The 18,939-nt window shown below is 41.1% G+C and overlaps 1 protein-coding gene across 1 annotated transcript in view; it reads right to left on the bottom strand.

The window, feature by feature from the left end:
- Positions 1–18,939, bottom strand: part of LOC126564015 (CD166 antigen-like) — a 128,859-nt gene that overhangs the window by 19,767 nt on the left and 90,153 nt on the right. The window contains exons 6-11 of the mRNA XM_050220916.1: positions 11,497–11,700; positions 8,963–9,108; positions 5,867–6,011; positions 1,239–1,369; positions 655–814; positions 23–316 (exon numbers count right to left, since the gene is read on the bottom strand). Of these exons, the coding sequence (XP_050076873.1) occupies positions 23–316; positions 655–814; positions 1,239–1,369; positions 5,867–6,011; positions 8,963–9,108; positions 11,497–11,700 (1,080 nt within the window). The remainder of the gene's footprint in view (positions 1–22; positions 317–654; positions 815–1,238; positions 1,370–5,866; positions 6,012–8,962; positions 9,109–11,496; positions 11,701–18,939) is intronic.

Here is an 18,939-nt window from a genome sequence, read left to right as displayed (position 1 = left end):
GGATCGAGAGCACGGAACCTACCTGCTAGCACAACCTGGAAGAAACAGGGCCAATCTTGGGTGCCGACCTCATTCTGACCCCAGCACGTAAGCGTCCCGTAGTCCTGATCGCTGACCGGCATGTAGTTGAGCAGACTGACGGACCCGTTCTTGACGTACCGTTCCTTGCCGATTTTGAGCGTTTCGCCGGAATTGTTAAACTTCCAGTTGAACTGCCGGGGCGGTGGGTCGGCATGCACTTCGCACGGTATTTGCAGCGATTCGCTACGGAATGCACCGACGATGATGATCCGGTCGGTCGCACAAACCGGAGCATCTGGAAAGAGGTTGGTGGGCAGGGAACGCTGGTTACGAATACTTCACACGAAAGCTTTGTTTGACTAGGTGCTCTGATACAGTGGGAAAGGATTGTATTGTGTATTGTATGTACAATTGAATTTCCCATCGCTTTTAATTGATTCTCTGCACTATATAAAATTGGTTTGGAATGTAATAAAACCGGTGTAATCTTCCAAGATGACAGCTTTGGGGCTGAATATAGATTCCTAAGCATAATATAATTGTACACTTTGTAAAAATTGTATTCATAGTAGTTAAAGTAGTGTATTGTAAAATTTACTATTTATATACTGCTCCTCAGCAAAGTATACTCACACTTGACCCTTAACGCTAGTTGATTGCTGACCGTTTCACCCTCAGCATTGATGGCACTGCACGAGTAATTTCCGGACGAGTTGCGTGTAACCTTCTGCAGTACAAGACTCTGATTGGATCGTATCACACGGGCCGTGGCATTGTGAGTTATCATAACACCCTGCAAGAAAACACATTATTAACGTTCATCTGAAGGAGTATCGAAAGGATTGAACACACTTATTGGGCTCAAAATTTAACGCAAAAAGAAGTTGACTACAAGGTTAGTGCTTTGGTGCATATATTTTCCCAAACTGTGTGGTTTGCTAAGATTGCGCTGTACCGGATGCTCAACGGAATTGAAACATCTTTTACGACCATGTGTGCATCCCAGGGGATACTTGCGATCAGCGGAATTGGCACACTACGGTACTACCAAAACCTTTTTTTTTTTTTTTCAAGGAACGATTCTACCTCACCAACAGCCCCCGTTTTGTTTAGGAAGTTGATGTACAAAAACCTTGGATCGATCGGAAGGACCTATCCTGAACAGGGAGATAGTAGAGAGAAAAAAGGGGAAAGAATTGACCATAAATAACACTTACGTCGTGTAGCCAGTGTAATTTTCTCCACGGAGGATTCGCTTGGACGTGACACTCGAAGTAAACATCGTCCCCTTCCTTGATGTCATCCGCCGATAGTGTGGAACCGAGCCGCAGCGACACAATCGGAGGATCTGAACTCGCAAGATTAGAAAGATTGAATGCATCGATGGAATAGCAATGTGTGTGTGAGAGAGAAAGAGAGAGAGAATGTCGCCTTCTGGTTAGTAAGGATACGTATGGGATTGGAACTCTGGTTGTCTAGTGATGTGCGGTCGAACGAGGGGAGACCCAGAGCATGGCCAGCAAGATGGTACAAATGAAAAATAAAAATCCGAAAACGTACGACCCAAATCGGACGGTTGTCATGCACAATGGTCAAATGGTGTTCTTTGGTGAGCGTGTACGTGTGTCTGTATGTGCGTGTGGTTTTTTTTCCTCCCCTAGCCCTCCCCCTCCGGCTCCCGGTGTAATGTTTCGGGAACGTTTCCCGATGTCACATTCCCTGTTGGCCTCCATTTTTGCAACACTCCTGCTCAGCGATCACTTTGCTTAACAATAGCGTGACGCAAAAGAGATAAATCATTCGGGCTAATCTTTTCTCTTTTTTTTTGCGGGGTGGTTTGGTTTGGTGCCGGCAAATCGATAAACCAGAATTTCATTGGTTTTCCTCACCAGAACTTTATATCCCGACTCAATGCCTCTATGCTGCCGGGAAAGAACCATACACACCGAACATACGAAACTGTGGTACGTGCTGGATCGGTGAAAGTTCTTGAGACAGTTTTCTGTTTGGATGGTCTTTTTGTTGGTTGGGGCTGTCTTGCTGAGCATGGGACAGTACCGCCGAGGTGCAATGTGGAGCGAGAAGACCGGAGAAGATGGTTGACTATAATGCTATTAACTCGTTTGAGCCGTTTGCTTTCAGTAAGGCGAAAAATTTGTAACTCCATTGTAATCAAGATATTAAGTAGATTAAGGATCTATTTTTCTCTGGGAAAATGTTGCACGACCGAAGACCCTTTGTGTGGCCTGGTTTACGGAGACCTTTCCTTTTCTTTGGCAGTGAGCTTTTTTTTTCCTTCTGCATTCCCACAACAAACATACAACTTCGAACTTTAAAGGAGGATTTACTGGGAATTGACATAAATTCTGTGATAAAATCAGGATTTTATTAACTTTGGTGACGTTCGAAATGTAATGGCGCAGATTAATTTCAATTTCTCTTAATAGAGCAATGATGCAATAAAGGAGGGAGTAGTACTCTGGTTTAACTTTTTTATTAACAAGAATGGAAATTTTAACACAGATACACCACTTGGTTAGATCGTAGAGTTATGAGTAGAGTGCCTCATTTCCAATGAATTTATTTTAATTTCAATTCTCGACTAAAACCTGCACTTCATCTTCTGTGATGTCCTTTTTCCTTCAGCAAGAATTCATCTGGAACATAAAAAAATCCAAACTCTATCATCGTATGTCTCGGCAGAGGTGCGAACAACCTGCTGCTCGCCTTCCTTTTCAAGTGTCGCCCTGCCGGTTTCCCAGTGAAAAATATATATCCATTTTACCCTCAGGCTTTCCGGGGAAGAAACTGTTAGTGGTTAGTAATGCACTTTTCTGCTAACGTAGTTTGGCCATTTTCGCTTCGCCTTCGCTAGTTCTGCCTCCGCTTCAAACATGTGCCCAAATCTTGCCGAGCGCATTAGGACGATCGATGAGAAAAATCATCCTTTCGATCTTGCCTGTAAGTAAGGAACATACTCTGGCTATCCGTAAAGGGCTATCTGGCACGCTCAAGAAGGAAGCGGGATGAAAAATTCAGCACTCTGCACTAATATCATAAATAAAATCTTGCATTTGGGTTAATCGATTGGATTTGGGTGCTAAGCTTGTCGTGAGAACGCGATGTGCACGAGATTGTAGACGCCAGGGAACAGCAGCATCGTACAGGATGCCTCAGTTGGTACTGTTGCGGTATCTTAACTTCGAAGGTAACACATTTGGTAGCGAAAAAGAGAAGAGTGAAAACTTCAATCCTCTTATTCGCATCTTTTTTTTTGTTGTAACTAACCGGTGAAAAACTTTACTGTGTCTATGGAAGTCACTGCCGGGCAAGGGAATGTGCATTTGTTTCCCGAACCAGCTGGGTTCAGCTTTGCTTGCCAAATGGTGCAAGCTGAGGATAGAACGAATGGACCGGAAAATCGAATATTTAAAGTGCATCAGTGCAGTGGTAGCCACGTAGCATGTAGCATGTGTGCGGGATGTTGCTTTCGGGATTGTTTCCCGATCATCCGTTCCCGGAACGAACGACACGGGTGACGATGAGACGGAAGATTAACGAACCATTTAGCTGGTAAGTAAAGCAAGCAAGGGAAGTAGATTTAAAATTTTAACAGTTTGTTTTACTATCTTTTTTAAGTAAGACAGTGAGCTGGCAATATGTTAAGGTAGAAGAAAAAATAAAAAAGATAAAATTAGACAATACGATGAGTATGGCAGAGAGCCATCATACTCAAAAATAAATAATTAAATAAAAATAATTAAATTAAAACCAAAGAGAAAATAACGAAACAATGATCGAAACGAGCTGAAGATAGAAAATCGAAAATGTTTTAAATAATGATGAAAAGGACCTTAAAACAAATGATAAAAAATCTTGAAAAAGGAGAAAAATAAATCGCGAACAGTTCTACCGGCTCCTTTAGGTAAAAAAAAATTATAAAAAACCAATCCCTACAACATAAAATAAATCTATATGTCCAGGCCGTTCTACATAAATAAAAAAAGTTAATACATTTATAAATGTATGTAGAAATATACAACAAAAATCATTAGGAAAAATTAGAATCAGTTGTATGTGCTAGACTTTTTACTAGTTAAAGTAGAATCTTTTGAAGTCATTCTAGACAGAAACATTTTAGAATATCAGTGCCTTAGAATTTTAGAATATCAGTGGTTTAGAATTTGCTTAGGATGTCAATTCTGCCTGGGTAAGTCTCGCCTAATCTTCAACCGAGTCTAAAAACGGCTGAAAATTTCGATGGATCTTTTATCTAGATAGTTTATCTGTACAAGAAACATAGGATCAATGCTTAAGATAAATATGTAACCCACTCGAACGGTTAATTGGATTAAAATATTTCAATTGCCATTTCTTGAGTTGCATAGGTAAGCTTCCAATTATAATTGCTAATGAGTCAGATAAAACATAGTTTTCTCATTCATTAGACACACAGCACAAAATTCATACATTATTGTGCTACGTCAGGAGTACGCGCGAATTCTTCCACTTCCGTGCAGCAAATGTGCAGCAGCAGAAGTTTAGAAACTGAGCTCGTACATTCGACTCTCGACAGTAATTGTTGGTAAAGTGTCCGCGTAATGCGACCAGTGACTCAGGATGGCTAAAGCTTAATCGAAAAAGCTTGCACAAAATTTTAGCACAAAAGTTTTTAATTATAGTTACCCGAACAGAAAGTGGAAACCCACGTTTCGGAAACTGTTTTTTTTTTTTTCGGTGGCATTTGAGCCGGAGCGCACACTTGCCCAAGCCGGAAAGACTTTGAAGGAATGCTTGTAATGGTGGTTCAAATAAATTAGTTACAGTGGCGAGGCCGAGCAATAGGAATTGTGCCACCGTTTGCCGGCGTGCTGGCGCTATCCTGTGCGAGATCTTCAGACCTACGGAGCAGCAGGCCTACGGGGAGCGCACATTTTCCCTTTTTCGTTCCCATTCTGGCAAAGGTTGTCCGGAGCGTTTAGTCGCGTGTGCTTTATTTTTTGTTTCTTAAAATGTTGGAACTTTGCAAATCTTAGTCACACCATCTTAAGATTGTGCGGTGCGTACCAGAGGTCGGAACCGGTTTGCGGGGCGCTGTGTACAACGATAAAGTTTTATCAAACATACCGAATCAAAAACCGCAATTAACTCGACAATAAAAAGCCGAATTGTATTCCGCTCGTAGGGACGAGCATCGACATTCTGTGGCTGAGGGAAAAATGGCATCCACCGTCTTGGTCCCGGGCGCGTCAGGAGCATCGAGGGATGCGTTTAGAAGGTGGTAGAGGAACGTCTCGGTAGATACGCTCTCAGTCGCTGCGTACTTCACATCGAAAAATGATTCCCACCATCGGGCGGGTCCCGGATTTCATGACGACCCCTTAAAGATGTGAGCTTCCGTTGCGCGGTGTATGGAAACATTTCCGCGCGGCGCGGCGTCTACCCAGCCGGAACTACCGAAAAGTTCTTCCAGAAACCGACCACGAAACGGACGCCTGACTTCCCGCACAAGACGGCGCACTATAAACGCGAATACTTTTTTACGATTGTTGATTTGAATTTAATTTTAATTAATTTCTTCGCTTCCACGCTTTGATGCGCACGCTAGGGAGCTTTTATGGGCTTGCTACCGTTGCGCCGTTCTGCCAGCAATCCTTCGAACCGTACCGTACGGTAGGAGGCGGCAGTGAAGTTTTGAATTTATTCTGCCCGCAGAAATTCGAAGTTCTGTAAACTTGCGTCGAACCATTGCGCCAACACTGGGTGTCCCCCCGTCGAATGCTTCCTCCGCCTGCTGTCAGTGTTTTATCTTCATCCGAAACGAATGTTTTTTTTTGTTACTCACAGACAACTTCAATCTTCCAGGATGTTTCCAAAAACAGTCCGGTAACGTTCGGGTTTTCGGCGCGGCAAGTTATCAGCTTACCATCGTCCTCGGTTGTCGGTACGAAGCTAAGCTCCGAGCGGGTGGTGTTGTTCAGGATCTCCTCCTGTAGCGTTGCCGGCAAATGGGCCAACAAAAAAAAAGGGAAGAAAGAGAAGGAAAACGAGTGATTTCATGAAAAATATTGCGAATGTAAAATTTGATAGAGGACAAGCAGCATGGGCGAATAATTTTATGGTGTACAGTGTTTTCTTCGTCCTCTAGCGAAGGGCGGGTGATAGCCGTGCAGACGATAAACGATTTGGTTTCGGTCAAGTTAACCTCTTTCGACGGGAAAGCGCACTTAATGGAATGAAATACAAAGCACTTTGAATATTAGAAATTGATATTAGAGAGGCATAGCTGCTCGGAGCGAGCGACAATAGATTAGTCAACTTCACTCGGTGTTTAGGAACCTGTTCATACTAATCTGCGGGTAAAGTTTTTTTTTAATAGAGTAGTTTAAATGATTTTTTGTTCTGCGAGAGCTAAAATTAAAGCATAGTTTGATAAAACGCTTAATAAGTGATTATTAAAACTCGCTAATAAACTACTCATTTAATAGATTCATTTACTGCTCGACACGATTAAAGTGGACAGTTAAATATAAATTTTCCATTTACTCAAATCTCACTGACAAGCGCAGAAAAACTTGCGACTTATTGAATGTTCGCTCATTGTTAATTGCACTACCCGAACGAGTGGTTTTCCATTTCACAAAGTGCTGTATCGTGTTTCCACCGATATTCTCGGACACTTCTCTAGCGGCGGATTAGACGAAAGTTCTAAAAGTTTCAGCAATTCTTTGAATTCTGTGCCAATGAAAGAGGAAACAATAATATGCAACCCACACAAGATATTCAGGGGACAGTTTTTCACTTTGAATAGCTAACTGAACGACCGTAACGTTCGCATGACGTACAGCCGAATGTACATTTTTTATTATTTGGTAAATAGTTTGGTAGCAAAAATAAAATACGTATAGCTACGTTTATGCCACAGAGGCTTGTCGCCATCAGGCATCGACTGATTGGTAGGATTTAGGTCAAATCGATATCCAGTCCCATTATGGGATTTGAAGGCAAACCAACTAGCTATCAAATCCTGAGAGCATCAGATCCCTACGCACTACCATTAACTTCAAGGCGGCCTACGATACCATAGATCGATCCGATGTACACCATGCAGCAGTACATACTCCCTGGGAAGCTGGCATGACTGTTGAGGCTGTTGAGGCTGTTACCAAACTTGTAGATACCACGTAGTTGGATAGTTAGTTCTCACTAAGAGGGAGCGGCCCGAATATGATATGAGTCCCGGTTCTGGCGGGAGGAGACTGGCGCCGTTTTCGCCTTTCCAACGGGTCACCCAAGGCCACAATATCCCTTTAATAGTGAGAGGTAGATGGAGCCCGGTTCAGAAGCATAGTAACAGTTGACGGCGACGATCTCGAGATAGTAGATGTAATCTACCACCTTGGTAGGATCATAGCTTTGGACAACAACGTAACAAGCGTAATCTGAAGGCCGATTGTTCAGTGAAGGCGTCTCGAGAAGGAGTATGAACCGCGAGCTAGCTCGGCTGGGCTTTGCACGTGGTACTGGCACTGATGAGGATGCCTGACTCATGTCCCAACAGGAAAATGCTCGTCAGCGACCCCTTTGCCACGAGACGTAGAGGAGCACAACTTGTCGGAGATTGGATGCAGCCCTGGATAGAATAGATAGGCCATAAGGAAGAGGATACCTACACTTCAAAAAATGTTTTGAGCTGTAGCATACTATTGAAAACACAATTTTAACAATTTGGGAATATCAAGTCTGAGGATCGAAAGCTCAAAACTTTGTCTAACTTTAAATTATCTTAAGCACTTTTGATTTTTTTACGGATTTGATTTTAATTGTTTGAAGCCGTTTGAGAGCTCCAGTACACGTTGAAATTTTGACAAGAAAACTGCTGTTGTCTGTGACGGGATAAGCTCCTCACAGGCTCCTCAGAAGTTGAGTTCCTCTTCCACTTCGAAGCTAGTGACATGAAACTTAGTTACGATACATAAATCTTATTAATATTTTACACCTAAACACACCTTAAATGAACTATCAAAAGTTGTAGTACAAAGTAGTTGCATGTTGAATTGTTTACATTGACAATCGGTTGAGGACGGGTTCAAGAAAAAAAAGCAGTTCATTAACATTTTGCAACTCACACAATGTCCTAAGCATCCAGTACAAGAATTAAAGTGAAGTGTGCAGAATTTAAAGAGAACAGTATGAAAATGGAAAATAAATCCAGCATTCTAACGGATGTCACTTCTCCAATAAGTTGTAAGAAAGGTACGTTTTTCAGACAGTGAATGCCACAAAATGCACCATTTCCAAGCATTGACCAGCCCTGTTGTTTCCTGTGGAATTGTACGATGCCTTATTTATAGATGCATACGATCTTTATAGCTTGCGTCCAAGAGCAACCTATACACAGTGAGGACGTCCATGCCGTCTGAATCTGGCTCAACACTGACCGTCGTACTAGTTGCCGTAGGTTCCGCAGGCTTTTGTTGTTTTGAGGCTTTGGTTTTCTCAGTTTGATGATAGGTCAGATAGAGGCACAGGGCGTGGCAGGGAACAGGATCATGTAGGTGGTCCTTAGTTTACGGACGTTCGTCCATTTTCATAAATTCAATAAAACATTCTCCACCATCATGAAGAGCGTGTGCATTCGTTTTCCTTTCGCATGAGTTTCCACCATCACAATGCTCGCCCGCCTGAACGTCCCCGAACGCGGGCGGCTCTACCTACCGGGTGAAAACAAAGGACCACAGGACCACAGGACTTTCTTTACTAGTTCTTTTTATTTGCTTTCACGGCCGAACGATTTCGCCCTTGTTATTGTGGGGGAAATGAACGATTCTTCCTTTCCCATAACTTAGCCATTCGGCCACAACCTTCCGCTTAGAGTGTGCACCAGTACCCCACAACACAGAGGGGAAGGTGGTCGGCTTTACCCCCCACGTATACTAACCTTTGCACGACGTAATTGTCGCTTTCCTTTGTACCAGGTTATAATCGCATTTGGCCTCGAACCAACGCTTTCGCAGGAGATTTCATATCGTCGATCGGCTACTAATGGCGTCTGCGGGTTCATTATCTTCACACTCAATGGTTTCACTGCGGTATTATGGGGGACGGTGGACGGGTTGAAGGTGGTTGTTTGAAGCACATGAAAAGAGAAGTAATGATAAGAAATAGAAGCAAAAAAAGAGTGGTTCAATCTAAACCAGTAAATATTCCAGATTACGAACGGATAGCTGGAGCTGCAGGTGTGCAGGAGTGTTGGAAAATAACGATCACTACCTTTTGCGGCATTGATTTTGTTTTTCGATCGTTCGCTTTGGTGGTTTGTTTTATTGTTTTTCGTTGGAAATTATTCTGTCCTTTGGGAGAACGAAGGGCTCTCACGGTTTCTTGAAGCAGACGATGTATGGACTTTCAATAATGAATAGTAAAGAACATAATAGAACCGAAACTCAGAATAGATTTTGTTGTGAATGAAGTCAAACGAAAAAAGTTTGATATTTTTCCTTAGGGATGTGGACATTTCTATGGTTTGGCTCATAGAGATTCTGGTCTTTTACTTGGCAGAATTATGATTCGAGTACTAGACTCAGACCGTCCTCTCGAAAGCAGGACTTCTGACTGTTCAAATACAGCTAAATTCAAGTCTACGAAGTTAAAAACGAAGATCTCAAAAACATTTTTGAAAAATAATATTACAGGTTAAAAATAAACTGGTTCAGTTCTTTTCTCGGGAAGGATAACCTAGGAAATAAAGCACTAAGATGAAAGAGATACAAATTCAAGAATATTATGTTCACAGTTATTTTGCCTCTATTCCATTAGATCGGCCTACCCGTAACGCTATGTTCACAGTGATAATGAAAGCAGATACGTCACAACCGTGCGGGACACAGAAAATGGGCACAAAAGTTATTGTGTGACAGTGTTGTATTCGTTTGTGCACGAAAAAAAGTCCAATGAATTATTGCTTTTATCATTTGATCGATAACTCTTTCATCTTTTTTTTTTTGCTTCCTACGACACCCTTCGGTCCAGGTCATTTAGTGATGTAAAATGATTTCGGCTCTTTTCCCTTTCGCTCTCATCCGGTTTCCAAAACCATCGCCAGCTGGGTTGACTCAGGTGATGCAAATTCTAGGTTCTAGTTTTTGTCCCCTGAAGGGCTATTCTATCTTATATCCTAACGCAAATATCGAGAAGATGGAATGAGTTATCATTTACTGGTCCCCGTTACTAGCCAGTTTTCCTCTGTGCCCTAAGGAAATCGGTGCAAGATGAGCACGAAAGGAGAAGATTAATATTTTTGGATAAAAAAATGGCGAATCTTTTCCGACAATCGTATCAATCAGGGAAATGGGAAAGGGCAAAACGAAGAATTTTTGCTTGTTTGTGTCAAATTCCATCCCTGCCCAGTCGTGTACGGTTCGACTGCGTGTAAATGTTGAAGGAATATTATTTTACAGGTGATTGGAAATGGAATTCTAACCATTTTGTTTTATCGATTGCCATGGCTGAGAAAAAAATATTTTTGATGATTTTGAATTATTTTTGGGATGTTGCCTCAAAACAGTATTTTTACACTGCCAATGTAAAAATACCGTTTTAAAAATACACCAATAAAATAAAGGCGATTCCTTCTAATAAGACATCAAAATTAATTCAATTGGCTACGCATCAATTTTAGTAGAATCCGTTGCGAACTGTTACAATTCTTGACTTCTAGAACAGTTTTACTTGAACTTGAACGTTTTCATGAAATATTTATCTGCTAATGAAATCGAGAAAGAGTTTGATTAGGAAATGGCATAGAAAATTAAAGCTGATTTTTCTAGATTTAAAGTCATTTAGCTCCATTCAGCCCAGCAGAACATAAATATTGAGCTGTAAAAAAAATTCTGGATCCGTTTACGCTCCAGAAAATAGAACCACCCAAAAAAATCTGATATCTGATGACCAAGAAATGTCTTAAATAAAAACAACAAAAGAAGATTTAGCTCGTTTTGCTTTCTCATGCTGTCCATTGCAATCGAACGGTTGGCCGATTCAAGAAATACGATGACGCGCTCAATTTTGCTACTAGAAATTGTGCAAAAAATAAACTGATGGCCCGGTGGCCGGCAGCAGACGGTGGCAGGCATTCGTATGGCATACCGGTACCGGCTATGGTATGGACGCAAAAGTAATGAGATTTTAATGAAATGAGAATTCGACAATCAGATGGATTCATCCCGCTCGGGAGCAATGTCGGAAACCGGAAATCATAATCCCCAGAGAATATCTTTTGCCCATTAGTTGGCGTTTTCTTCCCGCTCGGACTGTTCGAGTGACAATTGTGAAATAGCGTTGGAACACATTTGCTTTAGCTGGTTGGATAAATGTTTAAACTGGCACTGCAATGATTTGCAACGATTGGGACGGTGTTGCGGTGTGGAGAAAACGAAAACGACGGGAACACATTCTTTTGAACTGTCGACTTACGATGTAAATCTAGCACGAAGCTGCTCTCCTTCGGTTCCACGAGCAGCGTGTTCGTTGCCTGACAGGTAAAGATGGAATTCAGGTCCGAACGCTGAATCGCTGGCCACAGCAACCGATTTTCGATGACATCGCCCGAATTGTGCTCGTACTGCTCGTCCACCAGTATGCCGTTGATGAGCCATTTGACCGAAGGTTGGGGACGACCTGTGGCGGGGGGAAAAAAAAAATGGAGAAAATGGAAGAATGTACTTCGATTGCTGTTGCGTCAACATTAGCGATTGTCGTGTGAACTGTGCGGGACTAATGGGAAGTCGTGGGGGGGGCGTTGCATATTAAATTATTCCCTAGTGTAGCATAATTTCGATGCAACTCGATGCCACTATTGAGGATCTATCATATTTTTGTTAGTCTGCAAAGTTCTGTCAGCTGGAGCTGGATTAGAAAGGGCGTGGTTGGTACAGGTATTTGTTTTGCTTAGAATGTTTCTAGTGCAGTTGGCAATTTTGGGAAATATTTCGTTATGAACCGACAGTGCAAAATTCCACCGATGCGTAGATATTTGATGTACATAATGCGAGCATTGGTATGCACCAAGAATGCGGATGATGGTATGGTGTAGGTTGTAGTTGACTATCTGCTGTAATGCTTTAAGTTTATGAATACCCCATTTAAAATAAACTTCAATTATTGTTAACAAATTGTATAGTTTTGTAGGAACGAAGAGAGAGAGCTCAAAAATATTGCTCTAACCAGTGCATTAAAGCATAGCTACATAAACATTTTCATAGTACAGGTAATTTGTTTGTTTTCACTAAACGGCCATCCTTAAACAATGGGTCATTTCGCACTCGCCTCAAATCGCTTTTACTCATTGTATTGAAATTGAATGCATTACGCGGGGTACACACAGCTCTTTTCGCGGACACAAAAAAAGGCACCCCAACGACTATTGTTGTTGTCCAACCCATCTGGTTAGTTTAATTATGGATTCACCTGCCCAGTCCGGTCCAGAGGGGTGGGCGCGGTCACTTCTTTCGCATAGTTACTGGTGATGACGAACCTGCCGGCGAGCGAGCAAGGTAGGCGTACCAACAGTTTGCCAAAAGTGTAACCATTCGATTAATTAAATCTGGTGGTCCGACGATGAAACCACGTTGATGTAGATTAAAAATATAATTTATTACTCCATGGCGGTTTGTAGTGCAATCAGCTGCGTGTTTGGGTTATGCTGCCACTGCCGACACTAAGGTTCACTGAGGATAGAATGGGAACACTGCTGCTGTTTTTTGCTGGTGTGGGCCATTAGGCTCTATACGGCTTTTTAAAGTTTACCATTTTCCACGTGCTGGCGTAGTGAAGGGCATTGCAGTTTTAAAGACAATTTTACCATTGATGGATAAAGGATTAGTGGATTTTAAGGTAGATTACATTTCGATTGTGCTTGAAACGTAAATGGTATTTTTGATTTATGTTGGTTTTAAGACAAAGCCTTTTCAAACGTCTCGATTTTAAATTCAAATTCAAATTACAAAGTATTAAAAACATTAATCTTGATGAATGCTGACGAATAATGCATTACATTAGGCACGATTTCTAGTACACTTTATTACTTTAACTAAGAGGTTTTTGAGATCATCAATAGTTCTAGTTTTTCTAATCAAGATTTTTTTATTTAACCAACAGATACCACACTGACAACATTTATTGACATTCAGTGAAATCTGGCTCAATAAAACAAACCCTTCGAACCGACTTAAACATCCGAAAGTCGTTCAAAATCTCATCTACTTCCAAGGCTGACAGCTTACAGTCCACCTATCAAGGGAAGATTGTAAACAGTTCCCAGTTTTGCTCGAGGGTTCGCTCCAAGAAGCAAAACTTCACCCTTCCAGCACGGTTACTTGATTTTCCGATTGCAGTTTTGAGTCTGCGTCTGGGTGAATTAAAAATACCACGAACACTTGTGCACAAGCATGCACAGCAGCCTGGCAAACCACCAGCAATTCACTACGCTTTATGCTGGTCGTTCTTATTATGCTCGCTTTGCTCTTCACCACACAGCGGGGGTAAAAAGAAAAAAACTCCACTCCGCGCACAATCGATTGACGGCAACACATGAGCAACACAGGCCACGCTGAGTGGCAATTATTCGAATTCTCTGAATTCGTTTAGCGCAGCGTCAATAAAAAATAAATAACCATTATCTGCGTCTCCAGGGAACGCGCTTCGTTGCTGAACGGTGGGCGAACGTTAGATGTGCGGGATGATCGCATGTCGCCGACGGAGTGCAACATCTTGCCACTGATTGACACTGATAGGAGTTAAATGTGATATTGATTCCACCGCTAATCGATTCTTACAACTAACTTTCTGCACTTCCCGGACGATGATGCTCGGGATTGGTGGTTGGTGTTTTTCAGACAGCATGCTTTTTAATAAAGAAATTTAAATATTCAAAAACCAGCTATCTGGTTTGTAAAGGTTTTCTTTCTGAATTTAAGAAACAAATTTTTATGTGTTGAATTCAAAATATATATCTCATGCTTGAGGAAAATCGAAATCAACGTTGAAACTTCGATAAACCACTATTTTATTCATGTATGTTACAGGATTTTCCAGCAATTTTTGACACTTTCCAATGCTCTTTTGTCGTGTGCCTACATATTTTAGTTCACGTCTCAAGGGTTTTTGACGAGTGACTAAATATTTTAGTTCATGCCCCATAATTTTTTCACATATTTCCATAAATTTTTGGTTTCTTCTACTGATTTGTTTTTAAATAAAAGCTTATGAGCACGCTGGGAAACTTTTTAAAGCAGTAAAAAGAGCATGCTTGAATGTAATTTTGTCCAGAGAGTAAATAATTCAATTTTCACATAATTTTACTAAACTGCATGGCATAAAACATCAAAATTTAACCAGAATTTTTTATTCGATTCGATGAAAATATTTGTTCACGGCTGCGATTTTTATTATTGATTGGGTCGAGCTCCTTAAACATGTCAATACATCATTGTGGTCCATTACTATTGTGTGAAAATAATTTCATTATACACGCCAGGCCGTCCTTCTCGAAATAAAAATAAAAAATAAAAAATGTCTAAAACGACCTGGATATTTTTTAAGCTAAAATATGCTATAGTTACAGCTTTACGGAGTTTCTCAGCGTGCGTATAAACTTTTAGACGAGAAATTCACTATAAAATCGAGCATAACAATACAACATCAAAAGTAGTAAAGCCAAAAAAGTAGTTGAAACCATACATTTATTGGGAAATGCCAAAAACATGTGGTCCCGCGCCAAAAAACCTCGGAACAAGAACAAAAATAATTGAGCACTCGTCAAAAAAACCTCAGGATACCTTGTTTTTTGTGCTTAATTTACCCCTTAGTTTGATGAGATTGAATTAAGAATTGGCAATATCTGCCAAAAGGTTTAAAAATCTAGCAAATATCCTTTAGGAACCAAGATCCTTAAGATATCGTGCAATGCTTCACAGGGAAGGTGTAAATTTCATTCACATTGCTTAGATTCGTGGCTTCATTTGTCATTCTTGTAATTTCAGGTTCACCGCTACATAGTGATACATAAATTGCATAGTATTTCGAAGCTTTCGTTTTCTTCCTTTGCCCTTCGTTACAAAACTGTGTACCCCAAAATTAATTCCAATAAAATAAGCAGCTATAAAATCAATTCTTATCGTGTGAAACAAAAAAAAAAGAGGCTAAGTGGTTTCTCGGCATGCAGCATACTTTATCCGGCCCGATCTGGTTTTCGGAAAAGGTAACGTGCATCATGAAAATTGTTCTGCATTTTCCGGCAGCCAAATAACCGCTCCCCCGATAGAAACTTGTGTCGATGTGGTTACGGTGAGCTGAAGGAATGAGTGAAATGTTGTAGAAAGCGGGATTGGAAAATAATAACACAATGAGCGGCCACATCAGGTGGGGCTGCATGGGTAGAGGGGTGGGGAAGGAAAAAAAAAACCTTGTTCTTCCAGAAATGCAGTGTAGAACTTTGCTCGTTGTACAAATTGTTGCTGGCACGAAATGAGCCCCGTTGCATGGGAACGAATGTGCTGTGAACTGTGCGGATAAGCACAAAACCTTGTAGCATTATTTGCCGAGAGTTCGTATGCCCTTGGAACGAATGGTCTCAAACCAGGTAAACTTTACACAAGATTCACAATTCCGTTGTGTTAAGTCGGTACGTACCCGTCGTTTGTGCTTTTCTACGGAACAATAGTACCGCACATCGAAGGTTTGTGCATGAAATTGGACATTAAAATTGGGAATGATTGAGAAGCGTTCATATTATTCGACGTAATTAAATACATTTTCGAATCTTTGTATAGCAAATGTAATCTAAAACAAGCAACCACATTGAGACTCTTTAACCTAAACTCGGTGTTCTTGATTTTTTTAGTTCTGTTTGGTCAAAGGTGCAAGGAAAAATCTGGGAAGGTCTGGAACCTCGGAAGAAGGTAAAGGTTAAACCCTTAGTAGTGAAAAATAGCTTTTGCTAGTTTTTTTCTTTAATAACTAAGCAAACGAAAGAAGCACTCTTCTAGGTTTTCCTCGGCAGCAAACACATTGTATGCACTGCATTGTGTACTACCAGCACCTATGTTTGGAAATGCTTTTTCGAACCAATAGGTGCTATTTATTTATATAAATTATTTACACTTATTCCCACATTCTATGCATTTCCAAACAGGATTCGTTTCCTGTACTCTAACGATTCACAGTCGACACCGAGGCAAACTTCACCATTTTCCCCTTTTTTTGTCGCCATCGTTTCCACCAGACTGGCAGAGAGCGAGGGCTTTCGTTCCGATCGACGCTACGCGTTGAAACCACTTCCATCTGGCGAAGAAGCGGCCGAGAGCGACCGACCTTTCAGTCTCGAATGAATGATGGATGTCAGGAAAACCGTTTTGCAGTATCGATAACACATGTCCTTCCCGTACCGACGTACTTCCCCCTTTCTGCGTTTGCTTCTTCCCATCGTAGCTTTTCTAGCGCAACCACAGCCACAGGAATGCTTCTTCGAATAGATAGCTCGTATCAGCAGATTCGTCCCGAGCGCGTAACCACCTCTTTCAACTCGCTTCCGAGGTTTTTTTTTCTTTCTTTTGTATTTCCTTTTGCATAACCGGATGCAGGAAATCTGGAATGTGATGAGAAATTTATTTTGGCCCAACTCGTGACAGTGCCGGTTTTATACCCGCCTGTCTGCCCCTGTTTGGCATTCTTCCATTTCCCGCATCCGGACTAGCGTTGCAATGTTGCCCTTTCCGTGCCATTGCCACGCGGTGGTAATATTCGATTGTGGCGAACGGGGTAACATTTTCCGCCAGTAATCGATCCTGTTTTGGAATTTATGCTGACAAACCCGAAAACGTTGGTGCGTTGGGTGTAAAACAACGAGCCCGGAAATGCGTTACGATTACACTGGGTGCTGGTACACGGAAAACGGATGTACGTGGGTGAATGTGTGCGAGCGTTTTCGAACATGGGTATGGGGCACGACACTTAATGTATTTGTTGCGGTTGAATTTCCATTTGAAGGAATGCTGACTTTCATGCGTCATAAAGTGTATGAGTATTGGTACGACCAGACAGACATCTTTGGTGTCAGTTTGATCTGCGAAAATTAAAGTATTAAGCGTCGTGAGAATGTGCATGTGAAAGACGGTAGCGGTATTGGTCTTCACTCGGTGGGACCTGATATCGAACCCTGTTCGACCTCAAATAGGATGAGCAAAACGTTGGTGAATAAAAGTTCGAGATTTTGATGACAGCTTCAGACACGAAAGAACAATGTATGAGTGTAACAATGTAAATGTCTTCAGCTGCTTCGAAATTATCTAGATCGCATTCGAAAGAACTTTTCTGTCCAACACTAACCATTATTCTATCCCTTGTTGAGGAAGTGTTTTTAGTGCGAGAAATATTAAACTGCGTAGTCTTCAAGTGATCAACAATTTCCAAGGATATATACGATTTCTGGAAGGCTGTATGGGAAATTAAAAGGCTTTTATTAAATTGACTTATTGTGATCCTTTGTTGCAAAAACTCAGTACTTTCACTGAAAGATTTTTTTCCCAAAGGATATCATCTTTTCAAAATCTTCTTTTTCAACTCTGTTAAAAGGATTTTCCAATCCTAGCCAGAAACAAACTGGCAAATCTTCTGTATACCGGAAAGTATGATTCCATAGTTCTTCTTCTTGGCTTAACGACATCTAAAGGTCACGCCGGACATCGAATGGCTTACTAGAATTGCCAATACCGCGTAGTTGAATGCGGATGAGATTTGAACCCCGGGCTTGCCGTTTGAAGTCGCCTTACCATCGGACTGCCCCAAGTTAGGACATCATTTAGGTCAGAGGGGAAATACATACCCAATAATTTAAAATCTGAATTACCGAGTGTGTCCTGGATAAGCCGAAGAATAAGAAGGAAATGCCTTATCACTTTGTTTATACAATTTAGTCATCACAATCGGTGTTTACAATACGGCACTGTATCGTCATAATTAATTATAAATAATTAAATAAAACACGATTCAAAACCTCTCAAAGAACACTACAACAATATGACAGTCCTGCATTAAACTAGAACTAATATTCTGCTTTTGGGTGGTTCGGTGCTAAAGAGTACAGCGGCGCCAGTCTTCACACGGGATCAAATCTTTTCTGGACGATTCTGTGCTCTATATCTTCAATCCGTTAATAAATTACAAATCTTACAGAGGACTTTATTACCCTGTGCTTTACACTATTTAAAACTTAAGAAGTTTATAAGTATGAGGTACTATATTACTCGAATAAGATGTAAACTTGCTAATTTAAATATACAAAATAAGCATAAGCTACTCTTCTCGTAACATTGTAAACTATCCAGCCACATTGATTATTGTTATTTTCAGTGTAATTTGAATACTTTTCGTAATTATATATAACATAATATCAAATCCTTTATTGCTTCATTAAACTTACTGCAACAGGCACACGTAATTAAAGTAAATAATGTAATGTAAAAGAGCGCAGACAATTAAGCAATGTGGTTGATGAAAAAAAAAACGTTAACAAAAAACGCATCTGACGAATGAGAAACGAATTGAAGGAAGCAAGTGTTTGAGTAGTTACTGCAGAACACATAAGTGACAGCAGTCTCCGGAGCTGTCACGGTTGACATGTGATTATCGTGTCAATACCACCGCACCGGTATGCATTACTTCGTGAGTCATTTCCGCTCAGGAGCACCATCGAAAATGGCGCACAGAAAAAAAAAACACACACACACACACAGACACACACGATCCACCGTAGGTACAATTACTTTGTTTATCATGCCGATCTCGCCGATGCCGAGGTTTTTGTCGCGTACTCAATCTAGGACTGCGGCGGCGAGACTTCACAAACCAATTTTCTATCAT

Source organism: Anopheles maculipalpis, chromosome 3RL (assembly GCF_943734695.1).
Source record: "Anopheles maculipalpis chromosome 3RL, idAnoMacuDA_375_x, whole genome shotgun sequence".
NCBI classification, from domain to species: Eukaryota; Metazoa; Arthropoda; class Insecta; order Diptera; family Culicidae; genus Anopheles; species Anopheles maculipalpis.
Note: the sequence above shows the minus strand (reverse complement) of the source record. Positions and strands in the feature narration are given on the sequence as shown.